General features: G+C 40.2%; 1 protein-coding gene across 2 annotated transcripts in view; it reads left to right on the top strand.

Annotated features, from left to right (window-relative positions):
- Positions 1-16,997, top strand: part of SH3GL1 (SH3 domain containing GRB2 like 1, endophilin A2) — a 1,498,857-nt gene that overhangs the window by 965,703 nt on the left and 516,157 nt on the right. For both annotated transcript variants that reach the window (XM_044090588.1, XM_044090589.1), the window contains exon 5: positions 11,329-11,462. In XM_044090588.1, the coding sequence (XP_043946523.1) occupies positions 11,329-11,462 (134 nt within the window). The remainder of the gene's footprint in view (positions 1-11,328; positions 11,463-16,997) is intronic.

Below are 16,997 nucleotides of genomic sequence, written 5' to 3'. Positions count from 1 at the left end.
ATTCTCCCACACTCTCCATCAATCTCTCTGATTTTACTCACATTATTACTATTGCTGATGTAATAGGCAACCTGCATTCGACTGGATCCTCACTACCACTCCCAACAGATTTAACACTGACTGCATGAGATCTTCAGTGACCACCCACTGACAAAGCCATGAGACAGTCTAACCGTGCACATTAACAATTACTCTGTAATAATGTACATGCATTCTCCTTCCTCAGTAATGACAGTTTCATTAGCTACCTCAACAAATACTCCTGGGATATTTTAAAATGCTTAACCCCTTACAGGATGCTATGACTCATTTAACAACTCAGTCCTTAACATACTAAATGAACTAGCTCCTATCAGATCAAAACAAATCAAATCGATCCCTGTCACATCGCTCCCAGGGTAAGCCAGGTGACTCGTGCTAAACAGAGGTAAAGCTCGGAAAGCAATGGCAGTATTTTATACAGCTTCAGAACCTTCCTGAACTACAAATCGGATCAGACAAACCAAGTACTTTTCCAGGCTCCAGGACAGTCACCAAGAGACCCCTAAGCTTTTCTGGAAAGCAGTCAAAAGACTACTATACTCAGGACAAATTACAACTTCTTCACCAAGTGCCAACAGCAACTTAGACCCTATAGCTACCCAATTTACTTTGCATTTCATACACTCTTTCCTCTTGCTACTTAGTGGATCACCCTCCATCTTCACTGTCTCAGGCAGTACTAATCACCACTAAAATCCTTTCTCCCTCCAGCCAGTATCTACCTTTTCTATCAAAAATACCTCCTAAAACTAAAAACTTCTGCCCCAGTTGCTGAGAACCTGCCACCAGAATGTCTCCAAATTGCTGCAGATGCTATAGCATACCCTGTAGCTGTACTCGTAAACTGATCGATCACAGAAAGCTTTGTCCCTGCCATCTGAAAAAAAACTCACAACATACCCCTACTTAAATGAATAGAGTACAAAGGATTAGTCCCGATAAAATCACTTTTAACTAACAGATCTAGGAGACGCTCTCTGAAGCCCTCCTTGTAGGAGGAGGAAAGACTCCCTGTTGAAGTTTCAAGTAGATTAAAGTAGGTAGATGGACTAGTGTTCTTGTTCTAAGAGACAGCTGAAACTGACAGAATATGCAAACAAGATACTCCCAACTTTTTGCTCTTAGTTTGTAACACTGCCACTCTTATTGCTGTGTCCTAGTCTATTAAGACATCTTCACTTATCTTTCGATAATCCTGACTGATTTCCTGCAGTAGTCCAGAAACCATAAGGAACAATGGATATCATTGTAGATGTGAGCTGGATTCTTGAAAAGAATATCTAAAAGCTGCCGGTATGTTTAATTGATTATAGGTAAGGCCGTTGATCTGCATGTATCATGAAAGTCTCGGGGTCACACTGGAGGAAGAATGTAGCAGACAACACAACAAATCTTATGCACGGCCCTTATGCTGATCGAGAAGCGATACTGTGAACAAGACACGGAGAAACAGAATGGCTTGCAACTAGTAAAGGTGTACAAGCCTGCTTGGTTTCCCATATCTGCTTAATTGACATTCGGATCAATTGATAAGAGGAACAAGAATATATGAAAAAGATTTAAGTCATGAAAACTGAAGGAGCTCAACATTTGCTGCACTTAATATGACATTACTGGGTGAAAATGAAGATGATGTGAAATGTCATTGTAGTGACTGAACAGCATAATTTCAAAATTATATTCCACCTTAACATCAGAAGGGCAAAGATCCCGACAGCTGTAAAATCAATAGATTTATTTTGATGGAAAAGATATCAAAATAGCATACAACTTCAGACTGATTGGAAACTAATCCACAAAGTGGCAAGCAGTCAAGGAATCTGACGGCAAATTACACGTGGCAGAAAACCCGTGGTGGATTTAGATAAGATTTTTAGGTGCAGAGATGTATTTTCAGTAATACCATATGGGTATGAAAGTTGGACAGTGAAGAAACCAGCGGTTTTGGTACTACTGAGGAATATCCCATGTTCTGCCTAAAAGTAAATCAGTCGCATTGGAGGAGCTAAAACCTGCAAGCTAAAATCATAAGGCTTCAACTGTTTTACTTCTGACATATGATGTGAGTAGAAAGCTGGAAGGTCATTGTAAAACAGGAAGACTTACAAGGTGATAAATTGATATAATAATTGCAATGATAGATGACCTTATCGGAAAGTAGTCCTGTGACTTAAGACAGAGCACAGCTTAGGGTAGCTATTCATAAGTGGCCTTGAGTCAGCATTGACTTGACAGTAGCAGGCACCACCATGAGAGACCATTCATTCTCAGCTTCAGTTCCAGTAAAAGTCACTGTCTGCTCTTTGGTTTTCTGTACCCAAAATATCCAACAAAGAAATTTTGTTTACCTGTTTATCTGCCTGTCTCTGTAGTTATACAAGTTTATTTTATATTTGAGTAGGTGTCTCGGCAGAGTCCCAGAGATAGAAAGGGAGAGAAAGCTAATAAGAACACTACATGATAAAACAAGATAGCCATGCAGCATCCTCCTCTTATGAAAGCAAAACAGTGTGCCATTCAGGTAGCCGAGTTAGAGGTGTGATGTGAAGGGCCAGCCTCATCAAACAGCAGCACTAGTCATAGTCGTTCTCCGCTCAGCATCATAAAACACTTGTCCCTTCCTTTTTACCATCAGTGCTCTGCTGATAAACTCCCCTTCAGGTCTTTGTTTTGCCACTCATTTAGCAAGTGTTGTAGAAACAGGCCTAGACTGTTTGATTCACATTTGGTCTGTTTGGTGAGAAAAGTCTAACTTTCAGTCTTTTCTCATCTGGTTTTGCTCATTTTATCAGACCTTTAAATCCAATGTAGTTTTAGATCAGAACCTCCCGATTTTACTCTGTTTTAGGGACTTTTCCACTGCAGTTCTCTGCTCCTACACAGGCCTTGGTATTTTTATTTCCTCATCAATTACTTTGCTTGTTGCTCTGCCCTTGGAAATTGTCTTTACAGTGTGATCTTAAGACAAAAAGCATAGCTCTTTACTGTTTGAGAGCCTGGACTTTGTCAGCGCTGTACTCTGGATGTTTTTCATATTGATGACTGCAGCAGTAGCCTAAGCTAAATGGGTTATATCATCTAGACAGCTTCCACGTGCCTAAACCATTAGCTCGATCTGAGACGACTAAAAAGACAGGTTTGGGTGCCAAACCTTTCAGAGCTTTTTTGCCACCAAAGAGTTTGGTTCTCTGAGGCTTCCAGGTATCGACTGTCAGCTTGTGCTGTTCATTTGCTGGGCAGATAAGCTCTCTTTGAGGGGTGGGCTTTCTTTTAAAAAAAAAATTGTCTGACAATACTTTCCTGTTCAAGAAAGTTATTTAACACTGTGAGTTTGTGTTTTAACAGATAGTCACAAGACGTTATTGTAGTTTTAAGCAGGAAAGCTCTCCGTCAATTTAAAAGTTGTTTAAAGTATTTACAAATATTTTGTGGAGAAATTGTGTTTATTTTACTTTTTGGTAGTGGCAAAGTATTTTAAGGATCTTTTCACTGTATTTTTCTGTGAAAAAGTGACCTTTAAAGAGTTTATGGGCTTTTGTTGCTTGTTTTCCCCTGGGAAATGGTCACAATTTTTGACTTCACCGTAAAACAGTTAGTCCTGTGATCTGTCCTCCTCCCAGCTACAGAAAGAAAAAAACGTAGCAAACGGCCTTTACCAGCACAGCAGGGTAACAGTTTGCCTCAGACTCAGATGGGCGAATTTGGCCAGTGGTGTTACCTTACACCACTCATCTTTTACCGCTGATCCCTCTAATGTAGCATCTACAGCCACTGTGGGCTGGGGGTTAACTGTTGGGGTCATATCAGTGGGCAAGGGAGAGCCACTCTAGTCAGCCTTGGGAGACGAGAACAGATTTTGTCAGAGTGTTGTGCCCATCCCTGGGGAGGTTGCTGCTGCCCTTTGGCCCCATTTTTCCTGTCTAAAAGAAACCAAAAAATTTCCTCAGACATGAGTGATTTACTGGGCCTGGCTAAGGGTTCGATTCAGGGTATTAATTCTCCTTATAAAACATTTCTGGTTAAAGAACGAGGTATATCTCTCTTCCTGAAGAGATTCAAGATTCTGAATCTGGACAGGAAGATTTAGGGACAGATACAGGGATTTTTCCTAAGATTTCTGATTCAGACTCCAAGAAGAGCTCTGTTTCTGATTCTCCCTGTGGGGCTTTCTTTTTCTCTTAGACTGTTGCTAGAATAAGCCAGTGTTTCTGGTGGGAGACCACTGAGGTTTCTCATTCCCTCAGAAAATGAGATGAATGTTTGCAGAAGGAATTTTCAGAATCTTCACCTATTCCGCCAGTTCAGTCAGCTTTGGTTTTCGTGTGTGTTACTACATGCAATTTTCCTGGTAGTCCGCCATCTGCCCCTTAAAAATAAAATATATTTTTATAAAATCCTGTTGCTGCTAAATGTTTAGTTAACTCCAAGCCTAGTCTTTCTGATAAGGATGGGAAGATTATTTATAAGTATAGGAAAAAGTGTTTGTTTTTGCAATATCACTGGCCTCAAACAGATGCTCTATGCAGCTCGACTGAAGAAACTCCAGCTGTACTCTGTTGCATACTGCCTAATCAGAGGTGATCTCTGCCTGACGTACAAGGTCATGTTCAACCCAGAATTGATGGACATGCTCCACCTAAAGAAAACCTTATTCCCCTCGAACCACACACTCTAGGGATCTAAACGTCACCACAACAATAAATACGACGTGCTGGAGGGATATATTTATGTGCCTGAGACTTCCCATGCTTTGGAACAAGATCCCAATCTACATTAGGCAGAGCTCCTCACTAACACTCTTCAAAAGAAACCTTGACGACTGGATGGGAAACAGAAAGTTTACCCCGGGGATCACTTCAGTGGCTCTGCTGGACAGAGGCACAGTGAACTAATCTAAGGGGCGGCAAAAGCCAGCACATTCTGGCTAGGCTTATAAATGCCTTTGGGCAGATAGCCTAGTACCTACCTATGAATTGTCAGGCTCGTATGTTAAGGTTTGTTCTGACTAATTGTGAAAGTATGAGGAATGTTTGGTCTGCAGTTTTTTCTTCTGAGGAAAAATCTGCTTTAAATAATTGTTTCTTCTATTGTACAGGCTACTCAAGGCACCCCAGCCAAAAATCAAACTGGAGACCCTCTTGCTGTGAGATGAATTGATAGCTGTAAAGTGTTTTAGTGGCTTTGAAGTCACTAAGACACTTTGTGCACCTACAATTTTTTTCTTTAACTGGTAGTATGTGGAACCAACAAAGCTTAATGAGCCGCAAAGAATTACGATCATAGTCATCATCATTGGAGGCTACTAGACTATCGACCCGGCGGTCATTTCAAGCCTAACCGTTTCATCCCACTGTAATGCCTTAGATACTCCAACCAGTACCCAGGATTGTATTTAGTAATGACTGCCCAGGTCCAGGAGGGTTGTGGACGCTATCACCGTCAAAATTACCAGTCATCCAGGTTCCGTTTGGACAGTGGTTGGTGTCAGTGGTGCTGTGCTTCACATTAATTGGCAGCCTCTTCCAATGACGTGGCATTTGCGGGGAGACAAATCTGTCCCTCCAGCATGTCCTATTCAAGTCGCAGGCTATATTTAGGTCCCTGGAATGGGTAGCTCTAGTTCCGTTTGATACACCCGTAGAACCTGGGATGACCCCCATTTCATCCGAATCTGATTTTACTTCCAATTTTATAACACGTTTCTCTCTAGATGCTGGTTCATTGAGAGAGATTTTAGTTAAGAATTTGACAGTGCTCAGTGAAGATCCATTTATTAGGCCAAAGATTACTGAAATTCCTAAAGTTGTTTTCAAGTGAGGTTTTAATATTAAAAAAACATCCTGGAGAGTAAAGTTACATCTACCTTAATAATGCACGGTATGTTTAAATGTGGCAGATGTAATTTTTGTAAATTAATTGAGGCCACAAATAAATTTTGTATTACGAACCAGGTTTATGATATCACAGTTAGATATAATTGTAATACCGTTGGTGTGGTCTATCTTGCTGTATGCCAAATGTGTTTGGGTTTTTATATTGGCAAGACAGAGAGACACTTTAAACAGAGAGTATATGAACATCAGTACAACATCAGTAGACAAAATATTACTAATGCTTTGGCTAGGTATATCCTGGAAAATCACGGTCACTTCTTTCATTATACAGTTATCGAACAGGTTAAAAAAGATGTTTGTGGTGGCCCTTGGCCACTTAAACTGGAAGAAAAAGAATTGACTTGGAAATTAAGTTTTCATGCTTATGCATGTCCAGGTCTAAATGATCAGTGTTCCTTAAACTGTATACTCAAACTTAAGTCTCTTGAGAGATGAGGTTTTATGAACTATATGTTTATATATCTTTACTGTTTTCATCGAGTGATTTAATAATTGTCTTTATTTTTTCCTATTCCTTATCTGATATGTAATGTGATGCAGGACTTAGATTTTATATTTGTTCATCCTTATAGCTGTTTTTATGGAGAGTGTGTAGCTTTAATTGCCGATTGCTTTCATGATGTCATACTTTTGATGTTATTTAAACTTGTGCTGTGCTATTGTTTTTTGTCATTTTAAGTGAATGAAAGTGCTTATAAAGAATTATTTGGAGTACTACACTTGCATTTAGTTTTATTCTGTTTGATTTATGGCTGTGCGATTTATGGCTGTGTAACAGGTTCATTAAGTTTGAGTCGGAGAGTGCTGTGTAAGCCAGGCACAAGTATCCCCTAAGAAGTCTATATGATACAGAGTACAGTGACAGGGACATTCGTCATTCTGTGTATGGCACATGCTGGAGTCCCTTGATCATCTTTGTTAGAAACCTCTGAGGTCTCTCCAGTTGCTGCAGGTGCTTTATGCAGTACATGCAAAAAGGGGCATTATACTCCATTATGGGCCTGATTAGTGAGTAGTATAGAGGGGTTAAAACATCCTTTGCTGTAGAGACAGTGTATTTGCTAATCAGGTGTGCTATGCAGAAGACTTTTCTTACTACAGTAGACACATGGTCAAAGTTAAGGTCGCAGTCTACTTGTAATCCCTGATCCCTTACCACTTCATTGGTACATAGGGTATTGTTAATTTGATAGTGTGAAGGGACATTGTTTTTACCGAAGGGAGTGATGATTCATTTCTCTGGATTCATTTTGAGACACTGACTAAAACTCCATTCGTTGGTCTCTGTAAGACTCTCCTGAAGTATACCAACATTATTTGGGGATTCATTAATTGCACCCAGTTTGTTGTCATCTACAGACGTGGTCAGCCACAGCCCTTTAGTTTTGTCCTGAACTTCTGAGGAATATGTACCAAACAGTAGAGGACCCAGTGCTGACCCTTATGGCATCCTGCTTGGTGTGACAGGTCTGTTGGTTGATGCGGAGTCACACACTTTGATAGTGCGTAAGCGGATTGTGAGCCAGTTGGCAACCCATCTTACAACAAAGGGGTTTACATTCAGTTTGCTAAATTTATCATTAATGCCTGTCTGTGGGATTGTGTCAAAGGCCTTTGCCAAATTGAGGTATGCTGTGTGCACACATTTGCACTAATTAATGGCCCTGGTCACATTTTTGAAGAAATTCACCAAGTTTAACAGGCAAGCTCTGCCCTTGATGAAGCTGAAATGGGTCGGATCCAGGGTTTGAAGGTCGAGTATGTCTTTATTTATGAGGTCCATGATGATCTGTTCCATGGTGTTGCAGATGAGGCTGGTCAGACTTATGGTCTATAATTCCCCCGGTCTGTTGCTAAGCTGCCTTTGTGGAGGGGCATAACTGTTGCTGTCCTCCATTCCGCAGGGACAAAGCCTGTGGATAGGCTATGATTGAATAGGGTGCTTAATGGCGATGCTAGTTCATGTTTTAGTTTTAGAAGACAGCCTGGAATGCTGTCTAGTCCCATAAAGGCTGTGTTTTTTTGCCTTAGGCAAGGCTTTAGTGACCTGCTCTTTGGATATGAAGGGTGTTGGGGGGGGGGGGGGTTAGAGCAAGGTTTGTGATAAGTTTGGAGGGGATAGGAGAGTGTAATTTTCACAAAATCTTTCTGCTAGCAGGTTTGCTGTCTCTGCGGGATCAGTGTATGTGATACCATTAGTCACTAGTTTGGCACATGCTTGGATCCAGCCTCTAGGCTGCATATGTAGCTGTACAAGGCCTTATGGTTATCTTTGGATGTGATTGCTAGGTTTTTCTTAAAGTTACCCTTAGAGAATCTGACATGTTGTCTTATTTGCCTGTTGAGGCAGAGGAGGGAGCTTCCCATTGTTGGGGCCTTGCGTTAGTTTTCTTAGCAACTTTTTGCATTTGTTTTAAAGTTTTGTTGATGCTAGATGTCCACCATGGTGGCTTGTTTTTACTTGGGGCTGTGGCTTTGATTCACTCTGGAACAGTTGAGTCTAAACACTTAAGTCATTGCACAGGGCTTCAGTGCAAGCTTTGGTGTAGTTACCACTTCTAGCTGGGGGTGGGGCATGGAATGCATTTATACCCTCTCCTAGTTTGCCTTGATGAAGTTTTTTAGTTTGACTTTGCCCTTTTTGAGTTCTGGTATTAGTACCAGCTCGAAGGTGACTGACTTGTTGTCATATTTAAAGAATGAGGGTCTAACAGTTGCACTGGTGCATCTGTTTGTCACGTTAGTGAGGACCAGATCTAGTATGTTTATTCACGTTGGGGTTTGAACAGTTTGTTCCAGTGCATCTGAGTTAACAGTCAAGGAACTTTTGTGCATGTGAGTTGGGGCTTGAGTAGGTTTCTCAGTTGATGGTGGGATAATTTAAATCTCTCATGACTAGAGTTTGGCAATATTTGGAGTGATTATAGTTTGGTCAAGTAGGCCTCCTGCACATCACGATTCGTTGGGGGATTTATAACTAGTTATGACTTGAGTGGGAGTTTTACCCACATTAATCTCAATTTGGAGGAACTTCATGAAGTCGTTCAGTCTAACTAGTTTGAAGGTGAATTTATCTGTAATATAGAAAGAAGCACTGCCTCCTTTAGTTCTCACATGTTCGTCTTGCGGTCTGAAGTTATGGAAGGCATTGTAGCCTTGCAAGGCTCTGGTACTCTCTGAAGCCTTGAACCAGGTTTCTGTGACTGCACAGACATCTACGTCTTCTAGTGATAGAAGTTCTACCAGGGTGTACGGTTTTTGGTTTAAGCTCCTAGCATTTAGCAGCATAATCCTTATTTTGTTATGACTGGCAATTTTCATATCTGCAGTTTTGTTTTTGAGACCTTCCCTAAAAAAGGAGGCAAGAGCCTTTGCCACTAGCTGAAAGCCCAATGGTGCCAGGTGCAAACGGTCTCTGGCAAAGCAGTGAGGTTTGTCAACCATGTCATCCCATGTTGACAAACTGGATCCCCTTTGAATGACAGCAAAAAACTAAGCCAGTTGTTGAAGCTGATCATTTTTGTTTATACTGTGGCATCATTCTAGGTGAGGGTAATATGCTGCTCAAGGCTAGAGACATACCTACCTGGAACACATACTCGGAGAGTTCAATCATAATCATGGCTCTCTTCATATAGTTCAGTGAGGTACGTCTCGGGTCGTTCACTCCAACATGAACTATGGCAGAGTCATGATAGTACTTGTTGCCGAGAGACCTGAATGCATGCTTGGTTTGACTAATCCTGGCACTGGACAGACAGCTGACTGTGACTTTCTCTTTATCTAACCTGATGAGTGGGGCAGCCGTGTGTCTCACTATGGAGTTTCCAATGACAAGAAAATTTGTTTTTTTGAGTATTATGCCTTAAGAGCTTGGTAGGTGAGACACCATTGTTGCTGTGTGTCTTGGGTGCTCTGAGAACTGTTAGTTGTAGCAGTCTTATATTTTGGAGGTCTGTGATGTTTCAGTAAGTTTTTAGTAGCACCTCTGGGTATGTAAATTTGTGTTGGATGCGTACTGTGTGTATGAGTAATGGTAGTATGTGCTTGAGTAGTGGTGGGTGAGTTGACAACAACTTCTGTGTTACTGTTTCAAGAGTGAGAGAGCAGGCATTCAAGATTCTTGGTGTAGATGCATCTCTCGCACTCTGTACTAGAGTGAGTTTTGCTACACTGCCTCATGGGACCCAAGTTGACCAGGCTGCCAGAAAAAACAAGGGTAGTACAACTGTCCATAATGCTAGGTTTGAAGAACTGTTATCACAAAGGGGGTGCTTTCAGGACTGATCTAGGAGGCGCTCTGTAGATGGGTATTTCTGACCGGGTTTTTGGCTGGTGGTTTAATAGGTCACAGCTCACTAGCAATACTTAGACTGGAAATGTGCTAAAGATGAGGACTACACTAATGTACTGTGGCTGTATCTAAGGAAAAAATTGTCAAAATGATGTGTCTGACTGTGGAGCACAATTGGATGGCAGCGTGAAGTGCTGCATGATGTGCGAACAAGCAGAAACCCGCTCAAATGCAGGGCCGAAATACCAGAACATAAAAACTTAAACTCAAAACACCCATTGAGTGTGTTTACTTCAAGCCCTAGACCAGTCAGCCTTCACAAGACAGATTCCAATCAGTACGCTTCTCTCACAAGGGTGAAAAGGCCCCCTTCCAGTCAAATATGGCATGGAAAATGTGCTCTGAATACAACAGCCATTACAAACAGATCCAGATGCAGCAAACCTGTATCTGGACTATACTACAGCTACTAGCTGCACTAACTTAGGCAGGAAACACTAAAGTTTTAAACAGCATAAAAGCAGCAGTGAGGCACTTAATAATGTTTTAAGCAGCTAAAAAAACAGCAAGAAGACACTAAAGAATGTTTTGAATAGCAAACAAAATCGGCTTTTTAAAACACTGCTTGACGGGAAAACAGAACAAATGGAATAGATGCTTTGCAAGCAGTGAAAGTACTAATGTGTTCTTGATATGTTAAGATTCACATTTTGATGTTCGCTGTACATGTGACTTATCTGACATCCATGTTTTGAACACACACTAAATTGGTTATGAACAGGGACCCAGTCGTAATACTTTTTTTTATTATTTGTTTTTCTGTGTCTTTGTCTGAAAAAATTTAAGTTCATCCCACTTTACTGAAGAAACAGTTGTCTCTAAGGGTTATGAAATGGTTAACATCCAGCTGAACTGTTTTGTGCCTTTAACTTGCAAAGATTGTGCATTTCACTGTATGGTAAAAGTAATGTATGAAACGGTGTCCAGAACTGGGTTTTGTATTTGATGGTTGTGCTTTAGATTGATGGCAGTGGGGGAAATGCAATTCATAAAGTGACTCATTGTGTGTATGATACTTCAAAATTTCTCTTTTCAAAGGTGGTGCACTTTTGGATGCCGGTGAGTCCATGAAACGACTGGCTGAGGTGAAAGACTCCCTGGATATAGAAGTAAAACAAAACTTTATTGATCCACTGCAGAGTTTATGTGACAAAGATTTAAAGGAAATACAGGTACCACTTCTTTTCCTATGAAAATACATCTGACTTTTTAACATGACACTAAAATATTTTGTTTTCCAGTTAGTACACTTGCTATGCTATCAACCTACTATTTCTAATACAGTGGGGATAGAAGGAGATATTTAGAAGTAACATCTTAAACTTTAACAACATCTGATAGAAACATAGTCACGTTCATGCCATTCTACAATGTGGTACCTGAGCTCCATAACACAAACTAAACCTTGTTCTCCAATACAAAATAATTCTTACTGACATTCTATAATCTACCATCTTTAGGTTTTCTGCTCTTTACCTACAGATCCTCTCTAACCTCCCCAGCCATACTTTTCTTCTACCCCCCTGTTCCATTGAACCTTCTCTCCCACACACCTAACCAAACTTACTTCACTATGCTGTTCTGTGTTTCAACTCCGTATCTGTTACTGCCCTTCTAATTTACTTCACAATTTATTCTTCTGTCTTACAACTCAGTGTCCTACCACCAACTTACCACCACTCTTCTGTTCCTTAACATTTGCCCCTTTCATTTCTGTTACCCCACCTATAGCAGATAAGTCTTTTATGTATGAATGCTGTATATAAGCCAGTGTTAATAACAGACACTGCACTGTAGTTGGTCTGCTTGTTTGTATTGCTCTTGCTCATCTGCCTCTGTTCTCTCTCATTAATTATTTAAGGCATTTAGACATGTCTGTAACATGTACAATAAAAATTGGGTATTTCTGTACTGCAGTAACTTTACTTGGCTACAAATGAATCAAACCAACCCAAGCATGGCACAAAAGCACAAAACGAAAAAAATAACCCAGTAGCTAGCAGAAAACGGTAAAAGTAATATGACCAAACTTCCAAAGTAAACAATGAAAAGTTTAATAGGAACATAAGCACTTTCACGGCACCAACAAGCCGCTTCGTCAGACTATTTAAAAATGCAACAGTTGTACTAATGTACGATACAACAACCTATCACAGCACGCTATCTCAACAAACACCCGATTAAAGTGACAGATGCAAAAAATGCTCAATACATGAAAGGATGACAAAAAATGAAAAACAACTGAACCACAAAATAGATGGAACTAAATAATTCATAAAACATATATGTATTTATATTGCAAAAAGTTCATTACTAAACCACAGAATAGATAGAGCTAAATAATTCATAATGCATGTATGTATTTATGTTACTAAAAATGTGCGGTCCAATAAAACATGTACTCATGCGCCCATACAACTGACAAAGGAAGTTCATTACTTCAAGCGTCTGGACTTCAACAGCAGTCTAAGGGGAACATTATTATTAAGCTCCATAACCTGATGTGCCCCCAACCTAAGAATCCATTCCAGCTCCACCACTTCAGTACAAGTCAGTTGACCTCCCCCACATGCACTGGGATGCACAACATAAATGACTTGAAACACAAAAGAATGTGTCAAGTCTGTGTTTAACATGTGTTTCGCTAGGGCACTGAAATTGTGCCCTTTGCGAATACGATACAAGTGATCCCTGATCCTCTTCTTAAGACATCTGTTGGTCTTGCCCACATAAAACTGAAAAAAACGTTGACAGTGGGCAAGGTAAACAACGTGCTTGGTGTTGCAATTGGCACTGGTCTTAATGCTCCATAAGTAGCCCGTCATCGATGTTGGAAAGAGCTGGACATCCCTCCAAAACTGATGACAAGAACTGGTCAGGGAGGTTGCCAAAAGACCTACAGCAACACTGAAGGAGCTGCAGGAATTTCTTGCAAATACTGGTGTACTACATGTGACAACAATCTCCCGTATTCTCCATGTGTCTGGACTATGGGGTAGGGTTGTAAGATGGAAGCCTTTTCTTACACCGAAAAAGATCCAGGCCCTGCTAAAGCATGTGGGAAAATGAGTTATGGTCTGATGAGACCAAGGTTGAACTTTTTGGCTACTATTCCAAAAGGTAAGTTTGGCGCAAAAGCAAAACTTCACATCACCAAAAGAGTACCATTCCTACGGTGAAGCATGGTGGTGTCAGTATCATGCTTTGAGGTTGCTTTTCTTCAGCTGGAACTGGGGCTTTACTCAAGGTGGAGGGAATTATAAACAGTTCCAAATACCAGTCACTTCTAGCACAAAACCTTCAAGCATCTGCTAGAAAGCTGAAGATGAAGAGGAATTTCACCTTTCAACACAACAATGACCCCAAGCATACATCCAAATCAACAAAAGAATGGCTTCACCAGAAGAAAATTAAAGTTTTGGAATGGCCCAGCCAGAGCCCAGACCTAAATCCAATAGAAAATCTGTGGGGTGACCTAAAGAGGGCTGTGCACAAGAGATGCCTTTGCAATCTGACAGATTTGGAGCGCTTTTGCAAGGAAGACTGGGCATGTATTGCCAAGTCAAGATGTGCCATGCTGGTAGACTACTACCCAAGAAGACTGAATTCTGTAATTAAATCAAAAGGTGCGTCAACAAAGTATTAGTTTAAGGGTGTGCACAGTTATGCAACCAGCTTATTGTATGTTTTTTTTAATTTTTATATTTTTACCCCTAACAGATTTGTTTGTTTTTCAATTGAATTGTACAGGTTATAGGCCGCATTAAAGGTGGGAAATGTTTTGAAATGATTGTGATCTCATTTTTTTATGTCACAAAAACCTGGTATTTTTAACGGGGGTGTGTACAATTTTTATATCCACTGTATAATGCTGTGACTGTACTTCAGTAGTTTCAAAAAACAGTACTGTCTACTGCTATTTTAAGTAGTTAATTACACAGTATTGCATTGCATCTGTTAGTTAGTTGAAAGTATCTTTTATTCTTTTTGTTTTTGTAATTTCTGATTTAGCTATATCTTAGAGTAGTCAATTTTTATGTAATGTACTTAGTATATAGTGGAGCTTTTCTCCTCGGGCCTCTGCTGAAAATGGACATGTATCCAGCCAGACTAGCCCGGTCAACAAATGTAAAATAAATAAAATAAATAGTTGTAGGGCTGTTGTAGGTAGTGCGACTCCCCACCACTGGACCAGTAATCAAGGAGCCTCAATCCTCACCACTGGCAACAGTGTGGGACATACACTGGGAATAACTAGTACACACACAGCATTTCCAGCTGCAGCTGTCTGGATCAAGTGCAGTTTCCCTTAAGAGCACACAGCGACCACAGTCAGTCCTGGGCTGGTTTCTCGCTCTTTCTCCAGATCCCCAGTAAGACTCCCCACTGGCACAGCTATAGAGTTGAGATCTTTACTGCGTGACCAACCCAAAACCTACAGCACCCTCTGTGTCCAACCAGTGCTTTATGTCCCTGCCCAAGTAGCTGACACACACACTCTTTTGAGGTTTTATTTATACACACACACACACACACACACACACACACACACACACACGCCCGCGCGCACACCTGGGAAAGGCTGGCACAGGTTTACTAGCTGTGCCCCCTTTTGCCCAGACTACAAAGTAGTTATCACTGCCACCAGCCAACTCCTTATCAGCTACTTTTAAGGCCCTTAACAAAGGGTGTCCATTCTTATTGTGTAATATTAATATTATTACAAATCGTAGTTTGACAAAGAGCAAGGCTGCTAGGAGTGGCCCACACAGTGTCACCAAGTAAATATGCAAGTACTCTCAAAACTTAAATATCTCTAGACAGATCAGCCACAATGAAATGTTTAAATATGTACAGTGGATATAAAAAGTGTACACATCCCTGTTAAAATGCCAGGTTTTTGTGATATAAAAATGTGATCACAATAAATCATTTCCAAACTTTTCCCACCTTTAATGTGATGTATAAACCTATACAATTCAATTTTAAACAAACAAATCTGTTAGGGGAAACAATATAAAGAATAAAAAACTTACAATAAGCTGGTTGCATAAGTGTGCACACCCTTAAACTAATACTTTGTTGAAGCACCTTTTGATTTAATTACAGCATTCAGTCTTCTTGGGTACACACCTGCCATCAATTAAAGACTCTGATTAACCTCAAATAAAGTTCAGCTGTCCTAGTAGGATTTTAAAAACATTTACTCAGTTGCCTGCTACAGCAAAAGCCATGGTTTGGGGTTACTTTTCTTCAGCTGGAACTGGCGCTTTAGTCAAGATGGAGGTAATTATGAACAGCTCTAAATAACAGTCACTTTTGGCCTAAAACCTTCAGGCATCTGGTAGAAAGCTGAAGGTGAAGAGAAATTTCACCTTTCAACACGACAATGGCCCCAAGCATACATCCAAGTCAACTAAAGAATGGCTCCACCAGAAGAAAATTTAAGTTTTGGAATGGCCCAGCCAGAGCCCCGACCTAAATCGAATAGAAAATCTGTGGGGTGACCTGAAGAGGGCTGTGCACAAGAGATGCCCTTGCAATCTTACAGATTTGGAGCACTTTTGCAAGGAAGAGTGGGCAAATATTGCCAAGTCAAGATGTGCCAGTGCTGATAGACTCCTACCCAAGAAGACTGAATGCTGTAATTAAATCAAAAGGTGCTTCAACAAAGTATGGAACCAGGTTATTGTAAGTTTTTTATTTTTTATATGTTTCCCCCCTAACAGATTTGTTTGTTTTTAAATTTAATTGTACAGGTTATAGGTCACATTAAAGGTGGGAAAAGTTTTGAAATGATTTATCGTGGTCTTATTTTTTCATATCACAAAAACCTGGCATTTTTCAGGGGTGTGTATACTTTTTATATCCACTGTATTAATAATAGATAAAAGAACAAGAAAATACTCTGTATATATTCACAGTGACATCAGAGTTCAAAACCACAGGAAACATTTAAAACAACATAACAGGACAGTCTCAAATAAAGAAAAATATCTCAGCTAAGTTTTGCTGTATTCCTGACTTATATCATGAACATGAATTACACTATTCACCAGTAACTTACTTCATCAGAGCAAGACAGATGTGTGTTGAATGGTTCTCGTCAGGTCCAAGACCGAATACAGAATGTGCTGTCTCTCTCTGAGAGTTCTCAAATTAATATCTCAAATATTACTGCTGGGATAGCTTGCAGAATGATATAATTTCTTGTCATCTGACTCTATCCCTGGTGAAACCCCCAGTGCTGGAATCGGCAGTATCTAGCATCTACCTGTGAAAATATATAGACCTCAGATCTTTGGCAGATGCTGGAAGTCATAAAACAATTGCATTCCTTCACATTTCAAAACTAGCAATTAGTTTACTCCAAAGACTATACAGAAAGCTCCCTAGTTTTAGACATTCTCTCCTTGCTGCATTGAAACTGAAAGATACAATTTTTATGACGTAGCCATAAAGTAATTTAATTTCAGTTATTTTTCTGATGTTAACCTCTTGTATTCCAGTTTTCACTGCTAAAATATATACATTTAAACAGTTATAACAGTGCCATGTACATTTCAGTTCTATTCCAGTAGGGCACACTGTGGTTCCATTTTGAGCTCAAGCACTTTGCAAAATACCTTTCAACACACATCTGTACAAACCAGTTTGGTATACACATGTCATACAGTTCTAATGCAGTTGTAACACAAGCATCTTAT

The sequence above is a fragment of the Protopterus annectens genome, chromosome 13.part0 (genome assembly GCF_019279795.1).
Source record: "Protopterus annectens isolate FY-2018-M chromosome 13.part0, PAN1.0, whole genome shotgun sequence".
NCBI lineage: Eukaryota > Metazoa > Chordata > Ceratodontiformes > Protopteridae > Protopterus > Protopterus annectens.
This window is presented reverse-complemented; position numbering and strand designations above follow the sequence as displayed.